Source organism: Coregonus clupeaformis, unplaced genomic scaffold, assembly GCF_020615455.1.
Source record: "Coregonus clupeaformis isolate EN_2021a unplaced genomic scaffold, ASM2061545v1 scaf0981, whole genome shotgun sequence".
NCBI lineage: Eukaryota > Metazoa > Chordata > Actinopteri > Salmoniformes > Salmonidae > Coregonus > Coregonus clupeaformis.
The window spans coordinates 60,001-72,500 of NW_025534435.1; the positions used below are offsets into that span (position 1 = coordinate 60,001).

At 44.2% G+C, this 12,500-nt stretch overlaps 1 protein-coding gene across 1 annotated transcript in view; it reads left to right on the forward strand.

Moving 5' to 3' along the window:
• The window catches only part of LOC121557203 (protein CLEC16A), a gene marked incomplete at its 5' end in the record, with an annotated part of 117,115 nt that overhangs the window by 59,995 nt on the left and 44,620 nt on the right, over positions 1-12,500 (forward strand). Inside the window, 2 exons of the mRNA XM_045217252.1 lie at positions 8,081-8,330; positions 10,936-11,056. Of these exons, the coding sequence (XP_045073187.1) occupies positions 8,081-8,330; positions 10,936-11,056 (371 nt within the window). The remainder of the gene's footprint in view (positions 1-8,080; positions 8,331-10,935; positions 11,057-12,500) is intronic.

The window sequence follows — 12,500 nt, forward strand, 5'->3', positions numbered from 1 at the left end:
ACATGAAGACATTACCATTTTAGATACATTACATCTGTTATTCAACCCACATGAAGACATTACCATTCAGATACATTATCTGTTATTCAACCCACATGAAGACATTACCATTCAGATACATTATCTGTTATTCAACCCACATGAAGACATTACCATTTTAGATACATTACATCTGTTATTCAACCCACATGAAGACATTACCATTCAGATACATTATCTGTTATTCAACCCACATGAAGACATTACCATTTTAGATACATTATCTGTTATTCACCTCACATGAAGACATTACCATTTTAGATACATTACATCTGTTATTCAACCCACATGAAGACATTACCATTTTAGATACATTACATCTGTTATTCAACCCACATGAAGACATTACCATTTTAGATACATTACATCTGTTATTCAACCCACATGAAGACATTACAATTTTAGATACATTACATCTGTTATTCAACCCACATGAAGACATTACCATTTTAGATACATTACATCTGTTATTCAACCCACATGAAGACATTACCATTCAGATACATTATCTGTTATTCACCTCACATGAAGACATTACCATTTTAGATACATTACATCTGTTATTCAACCCACATGAAGACATTACCATTTTAGATACATTATCTGTTATTCAACCCACATGAAGACATTACCATTTTAGATACATTATCTGTTATTCAACCCACATGAAGACATTACCATTTTAGATACATTATCTGTTATTCAACCCACATGAAGACATTACCATTTTAGATACATTACATCTGTTATTCAACCCACATGAAGACATTACCATTTTAGATACATTATCTGTTATTCAACCCACATGAAGACATTACCATTTTAGATACATTATCTGTTATTCAACCCACATGAAGACATTACCATTTTAGATACAGTGCTATGAAAAAGTATCTGCCCCCTTTCTAATGTTCTCTATTTTTGCATATTTGTGATACTGAATGTTATCAGATCTTCAACCAAAACCTAATATTAGATAAAGGGAACCTGAGTTAACAAATAACATAAATTACATACTTATTTCATTTATTTCATTAACTAAGTCATGCAACACCCAATTCCCCTGTGTGAAAAAGTAATTGCACCCTTACACTCAATAACTGGTTGTGCCACCTTTAGCTGCAATGACTCCAACCAAATGCTTCCTGTAGTTGATCAGTCTCTCACGTCGCTGTGGAGGAATTTTGGCCCACTCTTCCATGCAGAACTGCTTTAACTCAGCGACGTGTGGGTTTTCAAGCATGAACTGCTCGTTTCAAGTCCTGCCACAACATCTCAATTGGGATTAGGTCTGGACTTTTGACTAGGTCATTCCAAAACTTCAGATTTGTTGCTTTTTAGCAATTTTCATGTAGACTTGATTGTGTGTTTTGGATCATTGTCTTGCTGCATGACCCAGCTGGGCTTTTAATCACTTTTTCACACAGGGGCATTGGGTGTTGCATAACTTTGTTTATGAAATAAATATGTAATTGTTGTGTTATTTGTTCACTTATGTTCCCTTTATCTTCATGTGATTGAATAACAGATGTAATGTATCTAAAATGGTAATGTCTTCATGTGGGTTGAATAACAGATAATGTATCTGAATGGTAACGTCTTCATGTGGGTTGAATAACAGATGTAATGTATCTAAAATGGTAATGTCTTCATGTGGGTTGAATAACAGATGTAATGTATCTAAAATGGTAATGTCTTCATGTGGATTGAATAACAGATGTAATGTATCTAAAATGGTAATGTCTTCATGTGGGTTGAATAACAGATAATGTATCTGAATGGTAATGTCTTCATGTGGGTTGAATAACAGATGTAATGTATCTAAAATGGTAATGTCTTCATGTGGATTGAATAACAGATAATGTATCTGAATTTCTTCTGGGTGAAACATCCTGATCTGTTATTCAACCCACATGAAGACATTACCATTCAGATACATTATCTGTTATTCAACCCACATGAAGACATTACCATTCAGATACATTATCTGTTATTCAACCCACATGAAGACATTACCATTCAGATACATTATCTGTTATTCAACCCACATGAAGACATTACCATTCAGATACATTATCTGTTATTCAACCCACATGAAGACATTACCATTTTAGATACATTACATCTGTTATTCAACCCACATGAAGACATTACCATTCAGATACATTATCTGTTATTCAACCCACATGAAGACATTACCATTCAGATACATTATCTGTTATTCAACCCACATGAAGACATTACCATTCAGATACATTATCTGTTATTCAACCCACATGAAGACATTACCATTCAGATACATTATCTGTTAATCAACTCGCAGTGTTAAGATCTGCATCGTCATTTGTTTTGGGAGCAGCCTCTCGCTGGTGAAGAACATGTGACTTTGGCTTGCGTGTGTCAGCGTGTGTGTCTCTGTGTGTGTCTCTGTGTGTGTGTGTCTGTGTGTGTGTGGTCTGTAACTAGAATTATTTTCTGAGCGTGAGTGATTTACCAGAAAATGCTCGCTGCATGCTGCAGACAACACACACACACACACACACACACACACACACACACAGACACACACAGACACACACACACAGACACACACACACACACACACACACACAGAGACACACACACACACACACACACAGACACACACACACACAGACACACACACACACACACAGACACCACAACACACACACACACACACACACACACCACACACACACACACACACACACACACACACACACACACACACACACACACACACACACACACACATACACACACACACACACACACACACACACTTTCAACGAAACAAAACATGGTAGCTAGAATGTGGTGCAGTTAAAAGTGGAGAATTGGTTGTGTGGGTGACTGTACATCTCAAATAGGCGGTGTCTTATTCCAGACATACACTATGCAGTGCCTTCTGAAAGTATTCAGACCCCTTGACTTTTTCCACATTTTGTTACGTTACAGCCTTATTCTAAAATTGATTCAATTGTTTTTTTTCCCCTCATCAATCTACACACAATACCCCATAATGACGAAGCAAAAAACGGGTTTTTAGAAATGGGGTTCTTAGTCACCTCCTTGACCAAGGCCCTTCTCCCCCGATTACTCCGTTTGGCCGGGCGACCAGCTCTAGGAAGAGTCTTGGTGGTTCCAAACTTCTTCCATTTAAGAATGATGGAGGCCACTGTGTTCTTGGGGACCTTCAATGCTGTAGACATTTTTTGGTACCCTTCCTCAGATCTGTGCCTCGACACAATCCTGTCTGTCTCTGAGCTCTACGGACAATTCCTTCGACCTCATGGCTTGGTTTTTTCTCTGACATGCACTGTCAACGGTGGGACCTTTATATAGACAGGTGTGTGCCTTTCCAAATCATGTCCAATCAATTGAATTTACCACAGGTGGACTCCAATCAAGGTTGTAGAAACATTTCAAGGAATGATCAATGGAAACAGGATGCACCTGAGCTCAATTACGAGTCTCATAGCAAAGGGTCTGAATACGTACGTAAATAAGGTATTTCTGTTTTTTATGTGGAAAAAGTCAATGGGTCTGAATATTTTCCGAATGCACTGTATATATACAGAAGTATGTGTACACACCACTTCAAATTGCTGGCAGTAGAATGGCCTTACTGAAGAGCTCAGTGACTTTCAACGTGGCACCGTCATGGGATGCCACCTTTGCAACAAGTCAATTCATCACATTTTTGCCCTGCTAGAGCTTCCCCCGGTCAACTGTAAGTGCCGTTGTTGTGAAGTGAAAACGTCTAGGAGCATCAACGGCTCAGCCGCGAAGTGGTAGGCCACGCAATCTCACAGAACGGGACCACCGAGTGCTGAAGCACGTAACGCGTAAAAATAATCTGTCCTCGGTTGCAACACTCACTGCAGAGTTCCAAACTTTCTCTGGAAGCAACGTTCGTCGGGAAGAACTGTTCGTCGGGAGTTCCATGAAATGGGTTTCCATGGCCGAGCAGCCGCACACAAACCTCTAAGATCACCATGTGCAATGCCAAGCGTCGGCTGGAGTGGTGTAAAGCTCGCCGCCATTGGACTCTGGAGCAGTGGAAACACGTCCTCTGGAGTGATGAATCACGCTTCTCCATCTGGCAGTCCGACGGAGGAATCTGGGTTTGGCGGATGCCAGGAGAACGCTACCTGCCCCAATGCATAGTGCCAACTTTATAGTTTGATGGAGGAGGAATAATGGTCTGGGGCTGTTTTTCATGGTTCAGGCTCCATAGTTCCAGTGAAGGGAAATCTTAACGCTACAGCATACAATGAGGGGAAAAGTATTTGATCCCCTGCTGATTTTGTACGTTTGTCCACTGACAAAGAAATGATCAGTCTATAATTTTTATGTTAGGTTTATTTGAACAGTGAGAGACAGAATAACAACAACAAAAATCCAGAAAAACGTTATAAATTGATTTGCATTTTAATGAGGGAAATAAGTATTTGACCCCCTCTCAATCAGAAAGATTTCTGGCTCCCAGGTGTCTTTTTTTTACAGGTAACGAGCTGCGATTAGGAGCACACTCTTAAAGGGAGTGCTCCTAATCTCAGCTTGTTACCTGTATAAAAGACACCTGTCCACAGAAGCAATCATTCAATCAGATTCCAAACTCTCCACCATGGCCAAGACCAAAGAGCTCTCCAAGGATGTCAGGGACAAGATTGTAGACCTACACAAGGCTGGAATGGGCTTACAAGACCATCGCCAAGCAACTTGGTGAGAAGGTGACAACAGTTGGTGCGATTATTCGCAAATGGAAGAAACACAAAAGAACTGTCAATCTCCCTCGGCCTGGGGCCTGGGGCTCCATGCAAGATCTCACTTCGTGGAGTTGCAATGATCATGAGAACGGTGAGGAATCAGCCCAGAACTACACGGGAGGATCTTGTCAATGATCTCAAGGCAGCTGGGACCATAGTCACCAAGAAAACAATTGGTAACACACTACGCCGTGAAGGACTGAAATCCTGCAGCGCCCGCAAGGTCCCCCTGCTCAAGAAAGGACATATACAGGCCCGTCTGAAGTTTGCCAATGAACATCTGAATGATTCAGAGGAGAACTGGGTGAAAGTGTTGTGGTCAGATGAGACCCAAATGGAGCTCTTTGGCATCAACTCAACTCGCCGTGTTTGGAGGAGGAGGAATGCTGCCTATGACCCCAAGAACACCATCCCTGCCGTCAAACATGGAGGTGGAAACATTATGCTTTGGGGGTGTTTTTCTGCCAAGGGGACAGGACAACTTCACCGCATCAAAGGGACGTTGGACGGGGCCATGTACCGTCAAATCTTGGGTGAGAACATCCATCCCTCAGCCAGGGCATTGAAAATGGGTCGTGGATGGGTATTCCAGCATGACAATGACCCAAAACACACGGCCAAGGCAACAAAGAAGTAGCTCAAGAAGAAGCACATTAAGGTCCTGGAGTGGCCTAGCCAGTCTCCAGACCTTAATCCCATAGAACATCTGTGGAGGGAGCTGAAGGTTCGAGTTGCCAAACGTCAGCCTCGAAACCTTAATGACTTGGAGTAGATCTGCAAAGAGGAGTGGGACAAAATCCCTCCTGAGATGTGTGCAAACCTGGTGGCCAACTACAAGAAACGTCTGACCTCTGTGATTGCCAACAAGGGTTTTGCCACCAAGTACTAAGTCATGTTTTGCAGAGGGGTCAAATACATATTTCCCTCATTAAAATGCAAATCAATTTATAAAATTTTTGACATGCGTTTTTCTGGATATTGTTGTTGTTATTCTGTCTCTCACTGTTCAAATAAACCTACCATTAAAATTATAGACTGATCATGCAATCATGTCTTTGTCAGCGGGCAAACGTACAAAATCAGCAGGGGATCCAATACTTTTTTCCCTCTCTGTACAATGACATTCTAGACGATTCTGTGCTTCCAACTTTATGGCAACAGTTTGGGGAAGTTCCCTTTTCTGTTTCAGCATGCCCCCGTGCACAAAGCGAGGTCCAAACAGAAATGGTTTGTTGAGATTTGGGATGAATTGGAACGCCGACTGCGAGCCAGGCCTAATCGCCCAACATCAGTGCCCGACCTCACTAATGCTCTCGTGGCAGAATGGAAGCAAGTCCCCATCAGCAATGTTCCAACATCTAGTGGAAAAGCCTTCCCAGAAGAGTGGAGGCTGTTATAGCAACTAAGAGGGGGGACCAACTCCATATGAATGCAGATGATTTTGGAATGAGATGTTTGACCAGCAGGTGTCCACATACTGTTGGTCATCTTGTGTAAGTCCTGTACTACTGAAATAAAACCAATAACTATGTTACTGTTAGTCAATGGAAGACTGTTCTGTAGTGGGGTCCTATTAAAACGGTTACTGTTAGTGAATGGAAGACTGTTCTCCCGAGTGGCGCAGTGGTCTAAGGCTGTGCCACTAGAGATCCTGGTTTGAATCCAGGCTCTGTCGTAGCCGGCCGCGACCGGGAGACCCCATGGGGACGGCGCACAATTGGCCCAGCGTCGTCCAGGGTAGGGGAGGGAATGGCCGGCAGGGGATGTAGCTCAGTTGGTAGAGCGTGGCGTTTTGCAACGCCAGGGTTGTGGGTTCGATTCCCAAGGGGGGCCAGTATGAAAAATTATAAATAGATAAGAGCGTCTGCTAAATGACTAAAATGTAAAATGTTAAACTGTTACTGTTAGTCAATGGAAGACTGTTTTAGAGTAAAATGTCCCTGGTGTTTTGGGGGATGTGATGGAATAACCTCATTATCTCTTCTAGATATTATTGACATGGACAAGAAAAACAAATTCAGCTGTAAGAAATCACCGTTCAAATCATCTGTATCTTCCTTGTTTAGAAAACGGTCCTCCTTTTCATCCTGTCAGGAAGTGTATTAATGGATGAATGGATGTTCTCATTACTGCTGCTGACTTCCTGGTCCTCTGTAGCTCAGCTGGTAGAGCACGGCGCTTGTAACGCCAAGGTAGTGGGTTCGATTCCCCGGGACCACCCCATACACGAAAATGTATGCACGCATGACTGTAAGTCGCTTTGGATAAAAGCGTCTGCTAAATGGCATATTATTATTATTATTATTATTATTATTATTATTTATTATTATTATTTACTTCTTAGAAGGCATGTTGGTTGATTACTGCTTACTGGCACACACACATACACACATTGTACATACTCGCATACGTAACACACACACACACACACACACACACACACACACACACACACACACACCTGTGTTTTATGGTAACGTTGGCCTTACATGATACTAAGCTACAGGACTGTTTTGCGAGCACAGACTGGAATATGTTTTCGGGATTCATCTTGAGTTTTACCATATCAGTCACCGGCTTGTGCATCGACGACATCGTCCAAACAGTGACCGTACGTACGTACAGCGCGTTCGGAAAAATATTCAGACCCCTTCCTTTTTCCACATTTTGCTACGTTACAGCCTTATTCTAAAATTGATTAAATTAATGATTTCCCTCATCAATCTACGCACAATATCACATAATGACAAAAGCGAAAACAGGCAAATGTATAAAAAAAAAAAAAAACGCATACCTTATTTACGTAAGTATTCTGACCCTTTGCTATGAGACTCGAAATTGCGCTCAGGCGCATCCTGTTTCCAATGATCATCCTTGAGATGTTTCTACAACCTTGATTGGAGTCCACCTGTGGAAAATTCAATTGATTAGACATTATTTGGAAAGGCACACACCTGTCTATATAAGGTCCCTCAGTTGACAGTGCATGTCAGAGCAAAAACCAAGCCATGAGGTCGAAGGAATTGTCTCTAGAGCTCAGAGACAGGATTGTGTCGAGGCACAGATCTGGGGAAGGGTACCAAAACATTTCTGCAGCATTGAAGGTCCCCAAGAACACAGTGGCCTCCATCATTCTTAAATCCTTCTCTCCCTCCCTCCCCCATCCCTCTCTCCCTTCCTCCCTCCCCCCGTCCCTCCCTCTCTCCCTCCCTCCCTCCCCCCGTCCCTCTCTCCTTCTGTCTCTCCAGGTGAGCGCAGGCGTGCGTCGGTTCACCAAGCCTCCTGAGTCTCTGGAGCGGTCTCTGGAGCTGTCCTGCAATCGGGGGCGCAAGCGAGCCCAGAAACGGCCCAACTACAAGAACCTGGGAGAGGAGGAGGAGGAGGAGGAGAGGCCGGGGGGAGGAAGAGAGGAGGGCTTGGAGGATGGAGAGAGGGAGAAGGCTCCAGGTACAGAAGGGAGTAGTAAAGGGATCGGCAGGACTAGTGGGGAGATGGAAGGTGAGTGTGTCTGTGTGTACAGGACAGGACAACTACATATCCCATCACCACCCTGGGATTACCTACCCAGCAGCCAGTGCGGCAGTGGCCCTCTTCTCCAAAACTGTCACCCTCTGAAATAAATTATAAAACAGATCCATAGATTTAAAAATTCGAATCAAATTCATATGAAACTGTAGATCAGTGTCTCTCTGTCCCCCCCCTCCTTAAAGACTGAATAAATAGGACCGTTTTTCATCTGAACACTAAAATCCAGTTTGGAGACCAGGCCTGCCTTCTCTCTGTGAATGCCTGTCACTCACCTGGTCTCCATGGTTACAACTGTCACTACCCCGGTCTCCATGGTTACACCATTCATCCTGTGCTCCTCACCTCCGCCCGTCTCTCACCTCTCCTGGTGTTTCACCTGACTACTTTATAATAATTATTATCCCCCAAGCTTATAACAGGCTGTGTGTTGTAGCGGTGTGATAACAGGCTGTGTTGTTGTAGCGGTGTGATAACAGGCTGTGTGTTGTAGCGGTGTGATAACAGGCTGTGTTGTTGTAGCGGTGTGATAACAGGCTGTGTGTTGTAGCGGTGTGATAACAGGCTGTGTGTTGTAGCGGTGTGATAACAGGCTGTGTTGTTGTAGCGGTGTGATAACAGGCTGTGTTGTTGTAGCGGTGTGATAACAGGCTGTGTTGTTGTAGCGGTGTGATAACAGGCTGTGTTGTTGTAGCGGTGTGATAACAGGCTGTGTTGTTGTAGCGGTGTGATAACAGGCTGTGGTGTTGTAGCGGTGTGATAACAGGCTGTGGTGTTGTAGCGGTGTGATAACAGGCTGTGTGTTGTAGCGGTGTGATAACAGGCTGTGTGTTGTAGCGGTGTGATAACAGGCTGTGTTGTAGCGGTGTGATAACAGGCTGTGGTGTTGTAGCGGTGTGATAACAGGCTGTGTGTTGTAGCGGTGTGATAACAGGCTGTGTGTTGTAGCGGTGTGATAACGGGCTGTGTGTTGTAGCGGTGTGATAACAGGCTGTGTTGTAGCGGTGTGATAACAGGCTGTGGTGTTGTAGCGGTGTGATAACAGGCTGTGTTGTTGTAGCGGTGTGATAACAGGCTGTGTGTTGTAGCGGTGTGATAACAGGCTGTGTGTTGTAGCGGTGTGATAACAGGCTGTGTGTTGTAGCGGTGTGATAACAGGCTGTGTGTTGTAGCGGTGTGATAACAGGCTGTGTGTTGTAGCGGTGTGATAACAGGCTGTGTTGTTGTAGCGGTGTGATAACAGGCTGTGTTGTTGTAGCGGTGTGATAACAGGCTGTGTGTTGTAGCGGTGTGATAACAGGCTGTGTTGTTGTAGCGGTGTGATAACAGGCTGTGTGTTGTAGCGGTGTGATAACAGGCTGTGTTGTTGTAGCGGTGTGATAACAGGCTGTGTGTTGTAGCGGTGTGATAACAGGCTGTGTGTTGTAGCGGTGTGATAACAGGCTGTGTGTTGTAGCGGTGTGATAACAGGCTGTGTTGTTGTAGCGGTGTGATAACAGGCTGTGTTGTTGTAGCGGTGTGATAACAGGCTGTGTGTTGTAGCGGTGTGATAACAGGCTGTGTGTTGTAGCGGTGTGATAACAGGCTGTGTGTTGTAGCGGTGTGATAACAGGCTGTGTGTTGTAGCGGTGTGATAACAGGCTGTGTGTTGTAGCGGTGTGATAACAGGCTGTGTGTTGTAGCGGTGTGATAACAGGCTGTGTTGTTGTAGCGGTGTGATAACAGGCTGTGTTGTTGTAGCGGTGTGATAACAGGCTGTGTGTTGTAGCGGTGTGATAACAGGCTGTGTGTTGTAGCGGTGTGATAACAGGCTGTGTGTTGTAGTGGTGTGATAACAGGCTGTGTTGTTGTAGCGGTGTGATAACAGGCTGTGGTGTTGTAGCGGTGTGATAACAGGCTGTGTGTTGTAGCAGTGTGATAACAGGCTGTGTGTTGTAGCGGTGTGATAACAGGCTGTGTTGTTGTAGCGGTGTGATAACAGGCTGTGTGTTGTAGCGGTGTGATAACAGGCTGTGTGTTGTAGCGGTGTGATAACAGGCTGTGGTGTTGTAGCGGTGTGATAACAGGCTGTGTTGTTGTAGCGGTGTGATAACAGGCTGTGTTGTTGTAGCGGTGTGATAACAGGCTGTGTGTTGTAGCGGTGTGATAACAGGCTGTGTGTTGTAGCGGTGTGATAACAGGCTGTGTTGTTGTAGCGGTGTGATAACAGGCTGTGTTGTTGTAGCGGTGTGATAACAGGCTGTGTGTTGTAGCGGTGTGATAACAGGCTGTGTGTTGTAGCAGTGTGATAACAGGCTGTGGTGTTGTAGCGGTGTGATAACAGGCTGTGTTGTTGTAGCGGTGTGATAACAGGCTGTGGTGTTGTAGCGGTGTGATAACAGGCTGTGTGTTGTAGCAGTGTGATAACAGGCTGTGGTGTTGTAGCGGTGTGATAACAGGCTGTGTTGTTGTAGCGGTGTGATAACAGGCTGTGTTGTTGTAGTGGTGTGATAACAGGCTGTGTTGTTGTAGCGGTGTGATAACAGGCTGTGGTGTTGTAGCGGTGTGATAACTGTGTGTTAATAACTCTGTGTTCCAGAGATAGAGATGGTAGTGATTGAGAAGAGGAAGGCGTCAGAGACGTCAACGGTGACGGAACTGAACATCACAGATGAGGAGAAGACTGCTGCTGCTGCTGCTTCACACACACAGAGGAACAGGTACACACACACACACACACACACACACACACACACACACACACACACACACACACACACACACACACACACACACACACACACACACACACACAGAGGAACAGGTACACACACACACACACACACACACACACACAGGAACAGGTACACACACACACACACAGGAACAGGTACACACACACACACTCAAACACGCAGATGGTTAGTCCGTGTCTACAGCAGAGCCGTGTATATCTGGAGAGTTGGGTGTCTACAGCAGAGCCGTGTATATCTGGAGAGTTGGGTGTCTACAGCAGAGCCGTGTATATCTGGAGAGTTGGGTGTCTACAGCAGAGCCGTGTATATCTGGAGAGTTGGGTGTCTACAGCAGAGCCGTGTATATCTGGAGAGTTGGGTGTCTACAGCAGAGCCGTGTATATCTGGAGAGTTGGGCTGTGTTTTGGAAAGGCCACCATGTTAGGGATGGGATCCACATTGGCTTGGATGAGAATGGGAGGAAGGATGTCGTGGAAATTCTAATCAAGTGAGCGAGAGAGAGAGAGAGAGAGACTGTCATTTCTTCAAACAATTTAATCTTTATTTGATATCGATTTCGTTATTGCAATAATGGAGCTGGTCAACGACCCCACCCCGTAGGTGATTCGCCGAGAGCGCAACAAACAGGAAATGCTGACGTCTTTATATAGAGGATCTAAACATGCTTTAGTCATGGCTGGTTCCACCCTTCCCCGGCAGATCAACATCATAAGCTACCTTTTTTATTTTATTTTTCCTGTTTTTTGACCTTTATTTAACCAGATTAAGCCAGTTGAGAACAAGTTCTCATTTACAACTGCGACCTGGCCAAGATAAAGCAAAGCAGTGTGATAAAAACAACAACACAGAGTTACATATGGGGTAAAACAAAACATAAAGTCAAAAAATACAAACAGAAAATATATATACAGTGTGTGCGAACGTAGTAAGTTATGGAGGTAAGGCAATAAATAGGCCACTTCTTCTCAGAGGGTCTGTGTCTTGACCGTGTGACAAAGTTGAACAGAGGCAGAGTGGGAAAAATACCAGCTCCTCCGTCTTACAAGACCAAGCCCTTCAGACAGACGGTGGAAATGTACGGGTTTAAGGCTCACGCAGCGTAACCAAGTTTAGCATTTAAGAACAATTAAAAATAATGATTAATTACATTGTCTCTGCTAGACAAGCTTCAAAGAGCTTATGCTGGATTTTTCCCTCGCAACGGTCCATCGCTTTTTCCATTTCAGTCAAGGGGAGGGTTTAGTCATAAAAAATAAATAATAATCTAGTCCAGGGAAAGGGTCATGTGATTTGTAATTGATGAAATTTCAATATTTGTCAGCGTTTTTAGAACGAGTTGCTTTATCAGGCTGTATATGATTGTGTGCCCCGATGCCGCCGCCCACTCCCCTCGGATTCTCCCGCTGGA